Raw genomic sequence first — 20,191 nt, 5'->3', positions numbered from 1 at the left:
GAGATACAGTTATCCTGTCCCCCTTTATATAGAAAGGTAAGCAAAGCAGGCATTGCCTGAGTGGCTTGAATCAAGGTCTTTGTGACTTGAGATTGGCCCTCTTTACTCCCAGACCATCCCCCCCTCTGTTCTCTGCCAGGGTCACCACCTGCCTCTTTCAGCCTTGATTTAGGTTTGTTATACAGACTGTAGAAAGGACATGCAAAGAAATGCTTAACGGGACCATGCTCTGCCATCATCATTCTTGCGCCATTGTGATTATCCCTGGGGTCAAGATCTTGGCATAAACTTTCTGTCTGTGGCTAAATGGCTCAAGTTCCTAAAAAGAGTCTTGCATGAACTTTGGAAGAAAAGGACAAATCCCAGGACAAGGGACCTTTGGGGGGAAATTCAGCTACTAGACAGAAATAGTATTATGTGTCATTACAGTCCAGCAGCAAGAAGATGGGGCAGGGATGATTTGATGTGGTTTGAGGACTTCTTGCCTGTTTTGTGTATGTGAACTTTAAGCTTCTTTAATCATAGAGTTTATGTGTCCTGTCATCCTTGGAGGGCCTACAAAGTGCTAGTGAAGGTGTTGAGGATAAAATGATGAACGAGATTTTCCCTGCCTTTAGGGCAATTTTAATATCATGAGGAAACTTTTGTGTGTGTGTGGTGGTGGGGGGGCATCCCATTCTTGGTGGTGAAGATTAAAAAGACTAATATTCTTCACCTGCAGAGTAATCTCCTGTGTTCATATGAATAAACAATTAGAACATTGGAATGAGTTTTCTGAAAAGTCTGTTATAGAATATTTTTAAAGAAATGGCATTTGTTATTTTTCACATATAATGTGACTTTAGGAACACTGGATCCTGAAACAGTGCTTCAGAATGTAGTCTGTCTTGGGTTTGAATTCTGGCTTGCCCCATTGGGAGCTGTGTGATCCTGGAACAAATCATTGCATTTCTCTGTCGCTTGGGTTCCACCTTGTAAGATGGGGATAAGGCCCCATAGGTGTTAATGCTACATGCATTCCGATAAGGAAATAACTAAGAAGAAAGGGTGGCTGGCACCTGTCCACTGTCCTCTAAATCATCAACCAGCAAGTGCAATCTGTGAGCCAAATCTTCCCTGCTGCCCATTTTTGTAAATAAAGTTTTACTGGAACACAGCCACACTCATTTGTGTACATATTGTCTGTGACAGCTTCTGCACCATGACAGCAGAATTCAGCGGCTGTAACACAGAGAGTTAAGGCCCACAAAGCCTTAAACACTTACTCTCTGGCCCTTTATAGAAAAAGTTTGCCAACCCTGCCTTAACTAAATGGTAGCTATTACGGTCACTGTGCTAATAGAGTTAGTGGCTTGTTCATGTTGGGATGATGTAAGTGTCTACTCATGTCATTACTTAACCATTTGATAGACTTTTCAGAGATGGGCTTCACTTTTGATCTCACCCAAATCGCCATGTAATCCGAATGTGTTTCAACTGAATTAATTAGAGTTCCGGTTTAATGTTTACCTTAAAGAAATCAAATTATTTTCTCCCTTTTCAATAGGAAACCCGATGCTATATCATCTAGCAGCCCACTGATAGTTTTGAACATCTTAATATGCGACAAAATTTCCTGTTTGAAGTTTATGTCTCTGGCATTTAATTACATGGAACTTTCCTGAAGTGTGCTATAAATATTCAGTACCCTGGTCTTGGCTAATTGGCTCACATCTGTTATGGATCCAGGAAGGGCAGATGCTTATCTGAACACTTTTGATCTCAAAATCTTCGAGAAACAGGCGCACTTAAGCCATTTCCACAGTTTCCTGGACTTCAACGTGTCAGAACTACCACCGTAGATGGGAGCTATTTCCATTTCTTTTCTTAGCCAGGGCCAGGAAATGGGATGCTGTGCGGCTTCTATCTTATCACTCACAGTGTTGTTACCAATAATGTTAAGACAGAAAAGGACTTCAAAAGTGATTCCCTTTACACTGGATTTGAATTTGAGGCTAGGTGTCATTTGGCCCAGCCTTCTCTGTCAGTATTTGATCATTTGCACAGGATCATGGGAGCCCAAGGAAATGCCCTTTTCCTGGTTGTTTCAATGGGATGTGGAAAGCAAAGAGAAAAGTTTAAATTATGTCTCCTGTCATCTACTGCAAAGATGCTCACTGAAGTACCTGGGGCTACTTTGTGTGATTTTCCCACCGTGCTATACCAATGTCACCTTGGCACGGGAGAGGCACCATGGTGGCATGGCCAAGAGCAAGGCTCCGGGATTAATACCAGGATTATTTGGACTAGGCACAGCCTGCACAAGTCACGTAAGCTTTTTGTGGCTCTGGTTTCTCAGCTGTATAATGAGGTAATAATAATGCCAACCTTACTGGTTTGTCCCGAGGAGTCAGTGACTTCTTGTACCTGCTGTGCCTAGCACATGGTCAGTGTCAACCTCAGCTGCTGTCACTGCCCCCTTCCCCATCACCATTCCCATTGCTGTTGTTACTTGTTGATGTGAGTATGGAGGTGACGGGATATGATTGCGGATCCCTGAGTGCTGCTTCCATCACTACCTGGGTGTTGAAATAGAATGTATGTTGCTGGAGTGAGTTGAGTCATGCAAAATAAAACCACATGAGGAAGAAAATGGTCACAAAGTGATTGGGGTAGCCAGTCCCTTTGAGATCAGGGGAAGGGGTCATGGGCAAGGAATCAGAAAGTGTGGGAAACGAAGAAGATCCTCTCATCTGGTAATGCCTGGGTGTGGGCCTAACCCTGCCCAGATGTTCTGTACGTATAATCCTAATGAATCCTACCCAACAGCGCAGTGAGGTAAAATTCTTAATCTTGTGCTACAGATGGGTCAACTGAGGTGCAGAGACCTCAGCTGATTTGTCCCAGCTCATGGAGTGGAACAGTAATTTGATCCCAGTTTTATTAGATCCTAAAATACATTCTCTTGCCAGCTCTGCTCGGCCAGTTCCTATTTCCATCATTGATTAACTTCCGGATTTTTGTCAAAATCACTTCATTCTTGTGAGCCTCACTTTCTCCACTGTGAATTAGGTCTGATTGAGCATCAGAAGGGCGCTAAAACAATGTACATACCCGGTCGTTTACAACCACTGGGTAGGGGAGAGAGGCGAGCAGTGGACCTGTTCAGTGACAGTACTGGGTTTTTGTCACTGTATGACTCTATAATTTAAATATCCTGTTCATTTCCTTAATTGTTGACAAGACTCTGCTTTTTGTGTTTCTTTGGAAATATTCATGTCAACATACGTTTTACTCAAATGCCAACCCTTAAATCAAAATGCCACGTTCAGCCAACTGACAGGACCAGTAAACTCAAGGAGCCTAGATGTCTTTGAACCAGGATGGAGTGGCTGTTCCATGCCCTTGGAGTGGGTCTTTGGGCGCTTGAATTCAAGATTCCAATTAATCAGGTGGGCTCTTTCCCAGTCAAAGCAGCCTTTGCTCAGAACTTGGAATAACACCAGCTCTTCATGTTATGGTCATGAGCCTATAGGAAGGGCCAGTGGGCAGAGAATTACATTCTCTGGTGGAGAGTTGAATGCCCACTGGTGGAGAATGTCTAAGAAGCAGAAGTAACAGTTACACCTCTACAGCCTTGTTGTAGGTTGCCCCATTCATTCTCAAATGGGATTGCTTGTTGCCCCCTCTTTTAAATATCCTACTCCTCTTCATACAGGCACAGGGATCAGCAAACTCTCTCTGTAAAGGGATTGATAGCAAAGATTTTAGGCATTGCTGGCCATATGTTCTCTGCTGCAACAACTCGGTTGTTTAGTTGTAACCTGGAAGCGGGCATAGACAGTTTGTATACAAATGGCCATGGCTATGTTCCAATAAAACTTCATTTACAAAAACAGGTGCTAGGTTAGATCTGGCCCCTGGGCCCCTTTTGACTTAGAGTTACTTCGTGATTTAGTTTGATCAAAAATGTTTTTTTCAGCTATGTATAAATGACCTACTCTTTAAGGCACTGTGTTATGTACTGAGGGTATAGTTGGGAGCCACAGTCTGGCCATAATGGAGCCTCCAGCCTGCTAAAGAGAAGAGACCACTATTAAGCCATTACACAGACTGTAATGAGAGCGAGGTCTGTACAGCCATGACCTTGGGCAGATTATCAGCCCTCATCAGGATGATGATACCTACTTCACCGAGTTGTGAAGCCTCATTTAGAGAACATCTACAGCAGTGCCTGACCCTGAGGTCATACATATAAATGTGCTCTGGTAAGAAGAGGTGATCTGTAGAACATCCTACACTGTGGAATGCAGTCCAGGGGTTCAGGTCATTGAAGGGTAAACTGAGGCTAGAGAACCTAGTCAGGATAAACAGATGGGAGTCAGTGCTGCTGCCTGGCCCCATGAGCACTCTATACTGTGGTCACATAAAATAGGCCCCGACCCGGCTTCTAGTAGTCTCATAAAGACGATGGAGTCCTTTCATGTGAATCTTGTTGAAAATGTCATGTCAGTATCCTAATGTCATCAATTGTGTGACTCTCATTTCTTCATATATTTTTGGTCATATATTTGTGTCCTGACATCATATCAGTTTCAGGTATACAGTCTAATGATTTAATGTATGTGTACATTGTGAAGTGATCACCACACCAAGTCTGGTTAATATCCATCCTCACACATAGTTACAGGTTTTGTTGGTTTTTTTTTTTCCATTTCTTCATATTTTAACAACTCTAAAGTCAGAATGCATCTTACACATGATGTCATGTCATTGTTTAATTAGCGGCATGTTGCCTTGAAATAATGATGTGTCTTATAGTTGTCAGTGACTTAGATATGAAAGAGACACAATACCTAGGATGCGCTGGTTATTTAAGATATCCCAACTACCATGCTTGTTTGTTCCTTCATTCTCTTTTCACATAACTATTAGGCACCTGCTATGTTCCAGGCAGTGTTTTAGTTATTGGGTATATGGGGTGGATGGGAAAGGCGAGGTGTTCGCCCTTGTGGAGCAATCAGTCTCTTGGGGAAGACAGACAGTAAACAAGTAAAAGCAGAGTGGGAAGGAAATGAACTAGGTGTGATACAGTGAATGCAGCAGGAACATACCAAGATGGGGTGTCTGGGGTAGGCTCTGAGGAGATAACCTTTCACCTTGCAGGACTCAGGGTGAAAAGAAATCCCCCATATGGAGTGACGCTGGGGAGGAGCATTCGAGCAAGGTGGGCGAGGAACAGCAAGGTGAGACAGGTGGGTTGTCAGCAAAGGTGAGCGCAGAGGTGAAGGGCTGCAGAGGTAGATAGATCATATAGGGCCTCGTGGCCACGGTAAGCAGTTTGGATTTTATTCTAATTGAAGTGAGAAACCACTGGAAGATTTGACCTGGGCAGTGTCAGGGTTAGATTTATGTTTATAAAAGCCAAGTTCTTCATTCTTCAGTGAGATTTCCTCCCATCATTTTTACATCAGGGCAGGGGAGGAACTCAGAGCCCAGGGACCCAGAATAGGATAAGAAAGAGCCTGGCGCTGGGCATCCGAGACCCAGATTCACTTCTACTTCACTGTGTGGTCGTGGTTCAGTCACTGTCCCCCTTTGGACCTCATTGTCCTCAATTGTAAAATGAAATGGAACCAACGTCCTTCTCTAACTCTTTGGAATCCCTCAGTTCTTTGTGATTCTTGGGGGACTTCCCCAGGATCCCCTCGTTGTAACTTTAGGCTTGTTCCCTAAAATCATCTATCATGAAGCCTCTTACGGGCCAGGCGCTTTTCCATTGCTCCATCTTTCCCATTCCTTCCTCCTTGCTGATGTCAGGGAGATGACCTACCTAATAGCCGACATCCATTTATACAGAGCAGGTATCATTGCTTGTATTTAGATCATAAAATTAATTCCTCAGCTCTTTCTAGGAGGCCTCTGCCACCATCTTAATTATTTTTTTTTCAACATTTATTTATTTTTGGGACAGAGAGAGACAGAGCATGAACGGGCGAGGGGCAGAGAGAGAGGGAGACACAGAATCGGAAACAGGCTCCAGGCTCTGAGCCATCAGCCCAGAGCCCGACGCGGGGCTCAAACTCATGGACCGCGAGATCGTGACCTGGCTGAAGTCGGACACTTAACCGACTGCGCCACCCAGGCGCCCCAACCACCATCTTAATTATAATCCAGTGCTTTCTGACTTCCATGAGGGCATCTAGATGCCATGCTCCTAAATCCCCTGGATTCAGGCCCTCAGGCTCTTTATTTCTATCATGACCTCCATTTTCCATTCCTGTGGTCAGCAGGCCCTTTGGCCACCAGCTTGTCACATGAAAGCCATTCTCAAATCATACAGCCCATTCATGGCTGATCCAGACTTAACCCAGGATCAGACTCTGGGTTTCTAGACTCATAGACTCATGTTTCTAGACTCATAGAGTCATCGATGGCATCTTGACAATTTTTAACCTAATTCCAGATTGTACTTTAACCAACAGCTGATCTTTTTCCTCCTAGAGCCTATCAAATTTGGGGCTCTTGAACTTTTCCTTCTATCTTCCCTCTTGTTCACTTCACCCCAGCCACACACCAGGAAGAATCCCTTTGCACTTTTCTCTCTGCCTGGAATGTTCTCTCTAGGTTGCTGCATCGCTCATTTCTGCCTTCAGGTTTTTAATCAAATGCTTCCTTCATGAGCCTGCCCTGAAAATTGTCATTTTCAAAATAGTAGTCAGGGAAGACCTCACTGAGAAATGTGTCATTCAAATCGGACTAAGTTATTAGCAGCTGAAAGGCATTTGCTCTAAAATTAGCCATGAATAGAGCAGTGAGGAAATGTTTCAGAGCAAAGAGCCAGTGCAAAGGCCCTGGGTAATATGATCATGTGTGGCTGTACCTAAGAGTCAGAAAGTAGCAGTGGATGATGCTGCGGACACTGTGGGGGCCCATTAATACAGTTCCCACAGAAACTGACTACTCTAATATACTCAGTATTGTGAAAAATGCAGATTCTCCGCTCAAACCCAGACTTACCGGATCAGAATCTACATTTTAACAAGCTCCCCAGGTGATGTGCGTGAACGTTAACTCTGAGCAGCAGTGTCATAAATCTTCTTGCCCCGTGTAGACCCAGGTCACTTGACCTGTGACCCAGTGTTTTCCAATGTCACTCTCTCCCTACGCTTCCCAGCAGGAAGCAGAAGACCAGTCCTACCCCAGTGACTTTAAGCGGTTCAGGGAAACATAATAGCTTTTCCTTACAAAAAGTTTTGGGAAATCCTGAAGAAACTCAGCAGTCATTGGGCTAAAGACAGAAGCTTGGGCTTTCTTTGATTTGTTTATCTTACACACTTCCCTGAAATTGATTGACTGCTCATTTGAAGAATGGCACAGATATCCCTCCCTTAGGGTCTGCCACATTCTGCCCCATGTGACACTGTGTTCCTCGGGGTAGGTCTGCTTGTTTGTGTTTCAGTCTCATTCCATAATTCCTGGTTACTGTATAGGTCTCATCTGTATTTTGATTGTTCATCGTACCTTCTAAAGGGATTTCTTCCTTCCTATATAACCAAAGCATTGAAAATATTAGGTTATTAACACACTGAAAAATGCAATCAATCAGATGATTATCATCTAATGTTTTAATGATCACATTTTTAATCCAATTATGCATGTTTGAATCTTTCAAATTTTCTTTAATTAAAGATTGCCTCCTGGCACTGCTATCAGAAATAAGAAATTGAACAGAATCGAGCCAGTTCTAATTTAGTGTTGAAAAGGATAACTGGGCTGCGCTGGGTTTAATGGTTGACCATGACTTTAAAGCCCTCATACAAAATTTTCTAATTGATAAGAAAAATTTAATCATCTTCGGATATACTCCGTTTGCATTCAAATAAGGTATTTCTTTTTCTAAATAAACCTCCCCTAACTGATTATTCATATTGTCGTGCAAAATGCTTAAAAATGAAAGACAGAGTTGGGTGAAATGTAGACTACTTAATACAGTGTGTATTTAATATAAAAGTCATACATTATTCATTTCTGCAATTTGAATAACTTTGAATTTAGCATCCCTGTTCTTCATCTTTTTCTTTGATGAACAATTAATTATTAAAATATAATATTGTCTGCATACAGCACTGGGATCCTTGAAAGTGGAATATGAGATTCATTCCCTTTCAATTCTTTTATCTAGTAATGCACAGAACCTTCTTATTATGGTTTAATGGAATGAATGGTGGTATAAATAGTGTTTCAAATATTTTTCTCAACTAGGTAAGTGGCTGGGAAAGGAATGTTTTGAATTCAAATTACTAATTTGGATCAGAGTTGGAGGCAGCATGCCCTAATCAGGATGGGTTTGGAGTCAAACTGCCCTTTGATAACAAGAGTCAGGTAACAAGTACTTAAATAGGTACTTACGCTGTGCCAGACAACCTCCTCAGCCCTTAACTAATGTTAATTCACTTAATACTCATTTATTCATCTAACCTACTTAAGCGCTTGACACTGTTAAAATCCCATTTTGCAGATATTGGGAGAGTTTATGTTTTCACCTGAAAAGTACATCCTTCCTTCCTTCTCTGTGGCTGTACTCAGGAATTCCCTGTCTTGGGTCCAGCCAGTTACGTACCTTGTGGCTTATTTGGGCTTTGTGGGCAGTGTGAGAAAGAGAGTGCCACCATCTCTAAAATTATTTCTAACTTACAACGGAGCATTATGAGCACCCCATTTGTCAGTGGAACATTCCCTCTGGGGCTGAGCAGGAAATGGAATGTTCAGGAAGATCAGTAAAAATTAATGTTCGGTGTTAACTAGGAAACTCAAGGAGGAAAGACAACAACTCAAGAGTTAATTCTGGAATGTCTGTTCACCAAAGAAATGATCAATAATGGTAGAGACACTTGAACATGTAAAGTTCTGCTCCCCCACCAAGTTGTAGCCCTGGTTATCAGGGTGACTTTCTAACACTTGCCCCCCTACCCCCATCAACATAAGGGTAGAGAAGAATGTGGCCTGATGGCAAAATCCATTTCACTGACTATGATTGTATGGCCCTTGACCTAAGAATGGTTTTTACATTCAAACTCAAAGTGAAATGTTATCCCCCACAAAACAATTCATTCTTCTTATAATAGATGTATCGATTTAAAATTGTTCTCTGTTATTGGTGTTTTGAATATCATTAATAAGGTTGTGCAAAAAAAAAATAATAAGGTGGTGGAAATGTGTTTGTTAATATAAGTACTTGTGTGACATCTTTGATTTTGCCTCTTGGCCTGCAAAACCTAAAATATTTACTATCTGGCACTTTACAGAAAACATTTGCCAATCCCTGGCTTAAAACACAAAATGAGCTGGTCTGCTCTCAGCCAAGTGCTTGCCTTGATAAATCAGGGCTCCCAAGGCGCTGTGCTAAGCCCCTTATATTTATGAGCTTGCTTAATTGTCACAACAATCCCAAAGAGTAAATACTCTCAGAATTCCCATTTTACAGATAAGGGAAGTAGCTCAGAGAGCTTAAGACCTTTCCCTAAAGTCACACAGCTATTAAATATCCATTGGTTCCAAAGCTCTTACTAGAGCTTTGGCAAAGAAAATTCTAACCTGTGTTGCCCAGGTTGATGGGCCATATGTGAGACGTGATGCACCTTTAAGGCACTAGTAATCAAGGTTAAAAAAAAAAAAAAAGACATGTGCAAGCATTAAAGGAAGTACATAGCTATGTAAGGTGTAGGTGGCCAGGCCTTGGTAGTTTAAAAAAGTAATAATAGGGGCGCCTGGGTGGCTCAGTCGGTTGGGCGTCCAACTTCAGCTCAGGTCATGATCTCGCGGTCCGTGAGTTCTAGCCCCGCATCAGGCTCTGGGCTGATGGCTCGGAGCCTGGAGCCTGTTTCCGATTCTGTGTCTCCCTCTCTCTCTGACCCTCCCCTGCTCATGCTCTGTCTCTCTCTGTCTCAAAAATAAATAAAACGTTAAAAAAAAAAGTAATAATAACAATACAAGTATTAAGAATTAGAATAAGAATGATACCTGTAATTTATGAGATGCTTACTATGTTCTAAGCTCACAAGAGCCTGGGAAGCTTTAGTAACTAAGATCACACAGCTTACAGGTCAGGGAGTTGAGATTTGAACCTTACGGGCTGGGAATCTTCTCTCCTCCCCAGCTCCTTAGGGACGGAGACATGAGGGGCTGAAGAGGGCAGTGGTTGGATTTTGGTTTTCAGCTCCTACTCCTAGGCTTACTGTCCCAGATCCTGAGCAGTTTCTTTGAAGAAAGGATCCCATCTGAATTTCTGTGTTCTCAAGTGTTTGACCATCCCTCTGGTCTTCTATTTCCCCAGCCGTAAAATTAAAGAATTGGACTAAATTGGTGGTTTCCAAGGTGTCCCTGGGTTCCCAGCTCAACGTTAACCACAGGGGCTGCACTTGAACTTGTTGAGTTGGCTGCTTCCCGTGTGAGATTTTGTTTGAATAAAGGGTTCCTTGACTCCCAAAGCCTCTGAACTAGGGTGGTCTAAGCCCCTTCCAGGTCTCAGAATCTGACCCAATGGTGGTGGCTGTGGCGTAGTCAACACGCAGCAAAGCTGCTTCTCTGTCCCTGTCACCATGTCTACCTGCCCTGCCACCCATTTGATGGCACCTGCTCATCAGTTAATGCTAGAACCTACCTCTGAAGCCCTTGGGTTTGGTCAAGGACAAAAAAAAAAAAAAAAAAAAAAAGCCCTTCTGCACTTATAGCAATGGTCACACCTGCAGTTTCCATCAGTCCCTGCCGAATTCATAAGCCCGTACAGGAACTTGTGTATATTTCAGAGTCCCAGTCCTGCTGAAACAGTGTGCCCTTGTGAAATCCGGCCACCTCAGGTTGGCGGGGCAGGTGTTTCTGCTCTTATCTTTTCATGTTCCTTAAAGCCACCACCTGTTCCTGGACTGGATGCTGTAGGTGGGGCTTCACCCCTGTGGGTGTGCGAGTGTGGAGGGATTTTCTCCTCTCTACCTGTCTGCCCGCAGCATGCTGAACTGCAGCCCACATATTGGATCAGGCTCCTAGGGAAAAACTCGAAAGATTTTCTGGTCGTTCAGTCTGGAGCCCTTGATCCTAAGGCAGCTCGGTGGGCTGTGGTGTGATGCCAAGTTCACCTACAATCAAGATGGTGATGTTGTGGCTTGTGATGCCAGGCCCTGTGCCCCCTGTATTGCTTGGGGCCTCGTGTTGTCTATTTACACAGCCCAGGAGGCACAGAGGCGGCAAGCAAAGGCCAACATGTTTCCTGCTCCCAGCCAACCCGGTCCCAGCCAAGCTCGCTTGCAGACATTTACCCCATCATTAGGCTGCTGGTAACCAGGTTGAAATTAAAACCCACGCTTGCCAGCGGGCAGAGGAGCAATTCGGTGATTTCCGGCCTTTTGTCTAAACAGAAACCGCTTTTGTCATTTTGGTTATAGAACCCTATAATTTGAAGACTTTTGCCTCTATTAGTTAATACTTAATTTTTCTTTAAAAAAAATGGAATTGAAAACCTGTATGAGAATCGGCCAAGTTTTCTGAGTCTCATGAATAAGTGCTTCTGTTTCTGCATTCACTAGTGACCTTGGGCTTGGTTATTTGAACTCTCTGTGCCTTGATTTCCACATCTGTAAATTTGGATTATTAAAAGCACATACACAGAGTGCTGTAAATTAAAAGCATATAGTGATGGTTTCAGAACAATGGAAGCCTAGGGCATCTGGTTGACTCAGTCACTTGAGAGATTCTTGATTGCAGCTCAGGTCATGGTCTCAGGGTCGGGAGACTGAGCCCTGCGTTGGGCTCTGCGATGAGCATGAAGCCTGATTAAGTCTCTGTCTCTGTCTCTCTCTTTCTCTCTCTCCCTCTGCCCCTCTCCCCACTCGTGGTCTCTCATAAAATAAAATAAAATAAAATAAAATAAAATAAAATAAAAGCCTGGACTCTAAACCCAACTACCTGGCTGTGCATTCCAGCTCTGTAAATTGGGGATAGTAGGACTACTTTGTGGGGCTATATTAAGAATTAAATAAATAAATCATTGTAAAGTTCTAAGAAAAAGACCTGACACATACAGTGAGTACTGCTTAAATGTTTACAACATGTAAATATTTAGAATAGTGCCTGGCATACAGTAAAAGTTAAATAAGTGTGAAGTGTTATTCAGTTAATCTCTATCAAAAGGAAATTGCCATTTTAATTATTTTAAAAGAGTCGTTTGGGGCACCTAGGTCCCACTTCGGCTCAGGTCATGATCACATGATTTGTGGGTTCAAGCCCTGTGTCGGGCTGTGTGCTGACAGCTCAGAGCCTGGAGCCTGTTTCAGATTCTATGTCTCCCTCTCTGTCTGTCCCTCCCCTACTTGTGCACTCGCTCTCTCTTTCTCGCTCTCTCTCTCTCTCAAAAACAAGTAAACATTAAAGAAAAAATTTTTTTAGTTTTTTTAATGTTTGTTTTTGAGAGAGAGAGAGATAGAGCATGAGTGGGGGAGGGGCAGAAAGAGAGGGAGACACAGAATCCAAAGCAGGCTCCAGGCTCTGAGCTGTCAGCACATAGCCCAATGTGGGGCTCGAACCCATGAACCGTGAGATCATGACCTGAGCTAAAGTCGGACGCTGAACTGACTGAGCCACCCAGCAAAAAAAAAAAAAAAATTTCCTTTGAAGAGTTGATTTCTGTTGGGGTTTTGCATTATCCCCCATTTACAGAGATCTCTCGAGTCTATGGATACACAGTTGCCCAAATACCTGTACTGATTGTTCTGCATAAAAGAAGAAGAAAGAGGGGTGGGAGCCTGGAAAGAATATTCCTGTGGGCACAGATGTGTCCGGAAAGTAACCTGGGGCCCTCAGGTGCCCCCAGGAATGTCCTTGGGCCCATGGTGAAGGCCATCAGGGAGCTAAGGCAAACCACTAACAGGACTATAATAGCCTTATTATATCCCTAAAAGGTATAAGAAAGGAATCCCAGACTTAAATTCAGGGAGGGCTAAACCTTTGGAGACCCAGGAAGAGAGTAGAGCCTTCTCTGATTTGGGAAAGAGGCTGGATAATCTACTGTGCCTGATTGGGAGAACTGTAACACCGTGCCCTAATCTCTGCTGCACTGTTTCTTACTGCCTCCGGACCTTTGCACGTGCTGTTTGCACAGCCACAAATGCTTTTCTTCTGTTTTGCCCCCACCCTTCAATATTCACATAGTTAACTTCAGCTTCATCTTTAGCTGAGTCAGTCCAAGTTTTGGTGTCAACGTGCCTGGGTTCGTATCCCAGTTTTGCCACTGAGGAGCTATGTGATCTCGGGCAGGCACTATTCCCTTCCACACCTTGTTTTTCTCATAGAGTTATTGTGAGATAATATTTTTAGGTCTCAACTGAAAATATCATTTCTCCTACTTACAGAAAGACCCCTCTGCTTTTGTAAGAAGAAGGAGCCTATTTTCAGGGCCATCATACAACCCATTCACCTCAGGGTTGTTTGTTGGTTAGATTTCACTTTGATTTGGATAGGCACTGGGTGAAACTATAATGAGATGTAACCAACTTTGGAATTGAGCTTTACCATTGGCTTATAGTTTTCTTTTCATGCTGAGTTTCTCCTGGGCGTCCCAGAGTTCATTCCACTGACTTTTAGTTCATAAGTATCAGATGGGGAAGGGTTCAGTGGTGATGCAAGACTGGGAAGGGGTGGGTTACATAAAATCAAGTCCGTTTGTTTTCTGCAGGACTTCTCAGAGACTTCACTGTGCTAGTGTTGTGGCTCTTTCCTGGGGGAAGAGGGAGGGACTGCAGATTGCCCTGCGTTGCTCGTCATGGAACGTGTTTTTCATGAAATACAGTGCACTGCGGTGTCTCAGAACACACCCTGGGAAACACTGCTTTGTTTTCTGTGGCCCTCCCACCACCAAATGCTAGTGCTTCTCAGGATGTAAACAAACATAAGGCTTGTGATGTGGCACCAGCATGCCGAGGGTTTGACTGTGTGTCTGCAGCATAATACGACTTACCATTGTGCCTTTCTTTTCCCTCTTCCTCCGAACAGAGAAGGAGACCTTTCTGGATCCTTTCGTCCTCCGGGACCTCCTGCCTGCATCCCTGGGCAGCTATTACCGGTATACAGGTTCTCTGACCACCCCACCATGTAGTGAAATTGTGGAGTGGATAGTCTTCCGGAAGCCTGTCCCCATCTCTTACCATCAGGTAGATATTCAGCCCCAAATGGGGGCTCTGTGTTTACTTGTTTGTTTATGTTGACTGAACTGTCTAACATTGTTACAGAACACCAGTAAGGATTTTTTTTTTAATTTTGATCCTCTGCTCCCCGTTGATTCCTTCATTCTTTCCAGCAAACATATTTTTGAAACCAAGAATTGTAAACTATGAAACACGGCCCCTCAGCCGCAAATTAACTGGCTGAGCAGAGCTGCAGCTATGAAATCGGGTATTATGTAAGTATCGATCTTGAGGAGAGAATAGCTACCCTCTATGATGATGACAGCTTGTGCCAGAAACTCTTCTAAGCTCTTTTTATATGTGTTGACCCATTTAATCCTCATGAACAACAGTCCCACGTGGTAAGTACCCTTTTGTACCCCCATTTAATAGAGAGACACAGAAGTGAACTAACTTGCCGGAGGCCACACAGCCAGTGACTAAGCCATGGTGTCCGACCCCAGAGATCATGCTCTGACCCATTAAACCTACCCAAAGTTCAGAAAAGAGAGGGCTTGTATACACAATGAAATGAAAGAATAAATAGCATCGATCGAACTCTTTCTGTGTGCAAACACTTTAGTTATAGCCAACTTAGTGGGCAAACACAGTTGAGAGACGGCTCTTGGGCTAAGATGTATACATAAGGACATCGTGGCCTGGAGGGATTGGGTAACATGCCCAAGAATTCATGGCTAATGAATGTTGAAGCCAGAAACCAAGCCCAGGTTTGTCTGATTCCAAAACCCACATTGGTGACCACGACACTGACCGCTTCTCTCCCAGTGTGACCTGGGCTGATTTCACGGGAGGATGCATTTAGAAATTGGTGAAATGGAGATGGGTTTGGGGGCCATGTCAGAGGAATAGGAACTACCAGGCAGGTGGGAGTGAGAAGGGACAGGGAACCTTGGAATCACCTCATGAAGGATAATAGATAGAAGAAAATTCTTAGAGGGGATATATGTGAGACGTCGAAATACAGCATGCACTGAAGTAGAAGATTATGTTTCTTCTCCATAATTTCAGAAACAAGAACCAACAACAATGGGTAGGATTTGTAAGAAAAGGGATTCGAGCCATTAACTTGGATGGTCTAAAAATGGAAGGTTCTTACTAGAGCTGCTCACAGAAATGTCTTCCCAGAGCGTGACATCTAGGACTAAGGAATGTTGTAGTGGGCAAGGGGAGGTTTTGGAATTATGTGATAATATCAGTGGTAAAACTGAACACAGACAACAAGATTGTGGACCTGGCTGTCATGGGGAATAGTCCAAAGATTTTCCTAATAAGGGCAGAGAGTACAGAATAGAGACCGGGGGAAATAGGGTTGGATGGTGTCGTGGTCAGGTCTGTTTTGGATTTAAGAAATAGAAACCCACTTAAGGTAGCTCACATAAGGGGGTATTTTAAAGAAACAGTAGTCGAGGCATCCTGAGATGGAGCTGTCATAACCAGGACCGTAACTAGAAGATGAAGCACATTCTGTCTTTCAGGGGCCACACAGGGTCTTAAGTCTTGGAGTTTCTGCCACAGCTCTGTGATTCTGTACTTCCACAAGATTCTCATCCCTTCTCTCTCCCAGTTTGTTTTCTTTTGGTTACTTGGCCAAATATGGTTACTCTCATACCTATTTACCTTTCGACTCAAATGCCAGCTACCAGCTAACAATGCTGTGGGTCCTACTTCAAGTATTCGAGAAGATGAATCTGAATAGATGTTGGCTGGCCAACACATTGGCTGGCCAACACATTGGCTGGCCTTGGGTCCCGTGTCCATCCTGAAATAAATCATCAAAGGTACCAGGTAGCATTCTAAAGCTTTAAGTGTTGTCCCTCTGGGGGTAAATGGAGCACGTTTAGAAGGAACTATGTGCAGGAGACACACGTTACAGTTAGGCCACACAGACTTACTTGGCTTCACTGCTGTTGACGTTGTACTTTGAGAATTTTGTTTTCTCTTACTTCTTCTCCGATGAACAAAGAAGTACTAGAAATTTGGTTGCCGGACAGGATTTCCAGCCCTAAGAAGACAATGAATTAGGAAATGAGTTTTCTTCTTCATGGTGAAGTCAGCATTGTTTTATTAGAATAAAGTAAAATCGCAATCCAAATTTTTATCTCCCCTGGATTGGGGCAGGGCATTTTGAAAAGGGATCCTTTTTTTGTCCCTTAAGATAGATGCTTTTGTTTTCAAAGATACAAGGGCTTGAGAGAACAAGGTTAAGACATGCAAGTCTGGTTACTTTTTTTGTAGGACACTGTGAAGGGGAGAGGCAAAGAGTAGTAATTGTTTAGTACTGGCTTTTATTAGAATTTCTGATATCTCATGGGTCCAAACAAAAGGCGGAGGTGTAGGCTTGGGTGTCTTGTCAAGTGCTGTCAGTGAGAAGCATTTTGACATCCGGTGACTGGGGGTCTTAGAAAGTGTTTGGTTAACAGCTGTTTGCTCTTCACTGCCTGCCACTGAGACCCTCAGAGAGAAGAAGCAGTGAAAGAGTTTTGCTCTGTGACTTCCAATATATGACTTTTCTGTAGGTAGTGTTTTTTCAAGGAAATAGTGAAGAAATAAATTAATCGTATTGGCTTCCTAGTTTCTTTACTAGAAACCGCCCTCAGTTAATCCTTTTATCAGACACAGCTTCATCTGTTCCTCTCCTTCCCTTTCTCTCTCTCTCTCTTTCTCTCTCTCTCCCCCAAGGGAGGAAAACAGCTCATTTTCATGTGGCCAAACAGAATCCTTTCTGGCGCACTGCTTGGAGGTCACGGCAGTGTCAGCCCTTGGAAAGGAAACCATTAGCCATCCAAGTATTATCGCTTCAGACCTTCCCACCCTGACCCTGCCAACATTCTTTCGGAAGCTAGCACAGAATGTTCGTTGCAGAAAGGCAGACAGCCAGTGCGGAAGACCAAGTAGACAGAATCCCATGTCTGCTTCTGTCAGAAGGAAAACATTCCTAGTTCCTCATCCTTCCCTTTCTCCAAAGACTGTTTCCTGTTCTCTCCTGTCTTACGCAGAGTGAGTGCCCGTAGGTGATGAGATGAGAGTGTGTTCGCCGTAAAATGCAACGGTTAGCACTTGTATGATGTGGATTCTTTGAAGCCTACTGGATATGAACAACTGCTTATTTTGCCTCTTTTGTGAGCCTCCTTGGATATTCAAACCAGCCCTGTAGCCAGTGAGCTCTGACTCCGGCCTGTGTGATAATCTAGATCTCAATTCATTGTCGCTAATGGAATCGCACGTTGGCTTGGTTGGCCAGCAGTCAGAATGGCTTAGGTGTTTGGTTCCACTGAACATCTACTGTAAGTAATAGGCACGCATCGTGCCATGACTTTGTCACCCAAACAAAATGGTGGCACTCTTCAGTGCTGGTGTAAGAGTTCAAAGGAACAGGACTAGCACATTGAGATGGTGCCTATGTTAGGCTTGTGATCATTCAGAGAACATGATCATTTGAGTTCAGTATACTAGGATGTGTTTTATTCTAGAACAGTGGCTCCCAAATGACGGTGCTTTGGCCATTGGAAACTATCCCAACCTTCCCTTTCCCCGGACTATTTGCTTCCAGTAGTCTAAAATACGATACTACCTATATTTTCCCTAGCGTGAATTTTGTTTAAGTGCTTCTTAGAGGTTCTGTCAAAAAAGTAATCAATAAATAGGAAGATGTCTAGTTTGTTTGCTTTTGGATGTTTGATTTTTTTTTCTAACAATAAGCTGGAGTGGATAGAAAAGGCTTATTTGCATACCTTTTTTTTTTTAACCAATGTTATCTCTGTCATAAAGAGCAGAGAAACTTTTTTGAAACAAGACCATGTTCTGGGGCACCTGGGTGGCTTAGTCAGTTAAGCATCCAATTCTTGATTTCGGCTCAGGTCATGATCTTACAGTTAATGAGTTCAAGCCCCACATTGGGCTCCATGCTGACATGGCTGAGCCTGCTTGGGGACTGACTCTCTCTCTCTCTCTCTCTCTCTCTCTCTCTCTCTCTGTCTCAAAATAAGTAAATAAACTTAAAAAAATAAAAAAAAATCCATGTTCCATTTCAAGCCAAACTCCCTGGGTTTCATTCCTGGCTCCATTTTTCAGCCAAATTACTGAGCTACTCAACGGCTTACTCTGTGCCACGGTTTTCATCTGTAAAATGGGGATGATAATAACATACCTACTTCATGGAGCCATTATAAAGATTACATGATGGAATCTGAGTGGAACGCCTAGACTCGTGCCTGGCACTGCGGGACATAGTAGGTGGGTTTTTTGTTGCTATTGTTAAATAATCACCAAGGCTCTGGGGCAACGTTGTCCAGTAGAAATAAAACACAAGCCACATACATTATTTAAAATTTTATAGCAGCCATATTAAAAAATGGAAAAAGAAACTCATTGTAATATTATATTTTATTCGACCCAATATATCCAAATTATTATCATTTTAACATATGGGCCTGGCCACATTTCTGGTGGGACAGCTGCATTTGGCTACTGGCTATTAATAGCCCTGACGTTTACCTCAAGGCCACAACAACTAATGAATTACATAATTCAGAAAGTTTCTATTCCAACACCACATAAGGCACAGCGCATGTGAATAGAGGTTTTTTAAATGGCGGGGTGAGGTGTCATTATTAATCCCAACAGATAGTTTTCTTTGGTAATTATGGTTTAATTTGTTTCTTTCTGTAGAAGGCCTTTCTGTTATTGTCTTCATGCAAAACTATCTGTAGCTACAGGAGGGACATGTCCGTGTAGTTAGCTAGCTATTCTCGGATTTTATTTTTGTAGCCATGGTTCAATAAGTAAAACTTTGGATGCTCCAGGCTACTGGGAATTTAATATTCCATCACTTTTGTTTAATAACGAGGCAGCAAAACAGGGCCTGCCCTGTCACCCCTCAAATGTGTTCCGACACTGAAGTGTCTCATGACCTTAGGTGTGACATTTCAGTTCTTAATGCTTACCCTGGAGTTTATTATTATGTTTATAATGGACTCTGGCTTTGTTTCACTGCCATTATATACCCGTCCTATAAAATATTGTGCACATGAGCCTTTTGCTGGTTCATAATTATATTACTTTTGATTTTCTCTCATTTTCCCCCTTCAGCCACGATGGTCCCTTCCCCACATCTCGTGGATGAGAGCTCTTTTTGCACAAGAACAGCATGAATAGATTTCAACTTTCCTTTGATTTGAACCGACAGATTAAAAACTAATTATTCTCTGTAATATTTTTATAATAAAAACTAAGTTGAAATGATTTATATACACTTCCAGCCAACACATTTGCAATTCAAGGTTAAAATTGTTCTTGAAACAGCACCAGTTAAAATGCAATTACAACTCCCCAAGCAGGGATAAAAGAAAGAAATGTTTTACATGTTCACTTCAAAAGTTAAAAAGTCAATTTTACATTATAGAAATAAAAACTTTCATTTATTTTTACTAAATGATAAAGACTTCATTAGTTATATTAAAGTAAAGATAAATCCAAGTGTGTTTATTACTTGCCTCTGGAAAAGAATAGGTGAATAAAAGTGTGGGCTTTGTGTGGTACACAGCTTCTTTTTCCTGGGTCCGCCATCTTGCTCGTGGTTTCCGGTTCCTTCTGTGTCGAGCCGTAGGCTGTTTCTTTCCAGAGTACAGAAAAGTGCAGATAGATTTCTGTTGCCAGTGGTGGGTGCCCTGCATGAGTGGTCTTTCAGGGTCAGCTAAAAGGAACAGTTTGGGGACTTCTATTATCGCATTCAGATCTCCACTGCAATGTTACTCTTTCGGTGAATAATGCTGCAGGCCTATTCTGCGTGTGACAGGAAGTAGCTGAGAGCATGACACAGTCATATAGACCTAGGTTTCTAATCCTCACTTCCATTCTATGATCTTGGGAAAGTCATGTAAAGTCTCTAAGCGCAGTTTCCTCATCAGCCAAAAATAATAATAATAATCTGACAATACCACCAACCATATGAGATTCCTGTGAGGATTAAAGGAAAAGCA

The 20,191-nt window shown here is 42.8% G+C and overlaps 1 protein-coding gene across 5 annotated transcripts in view; it reads left to right on the top strand.

Moving 5' to 3' along the window:
• PTPRG (protein tyrosine phosphatase receptor type G) overlaps window positions 1–20,191 on the top strand; it is a 709,728-nt gene that overhangs the window by 549,372 nt on the left and 140,165 nt on the right. For all 5 annotated transcript variants that reach the window (XM_027039123.2, XM_027039124.2, XM_027039122.2 and 2 more), the window contains one exon: window positions 14,023–14,180. In XM_027039123.2, coding sequence (XP_026894924.1) covers window positions 14,023–14,180 — 158 coding nt within the window. The remainder of the gene's footprint in view (window positions 1–14,022; window positions 14,181–20,191) is intronic.

Source organism: Acinonyx jubatus, chromosome A2 (genome assembly GCF_027475565.1).
Source record: "Acinonyx jubatus isolate Ajub_Pintada_27869175 chromosome A2, VMU_Ajub_asm_v1.0, whole genome shotgun sequence".
Classification (NCBI taxonomy): domain Eukaryota; kingdom Metazoa; phylum Chordata; class Mammalia; order Carnivora; family Felidae; genus Acinonyx; species Acinonyx jubatus.
The sequence above is the reverse complement of the archived record's forward strand: the minus strand, read 5'-3'. Positions and strand labels throughout refer to the sequence as shown.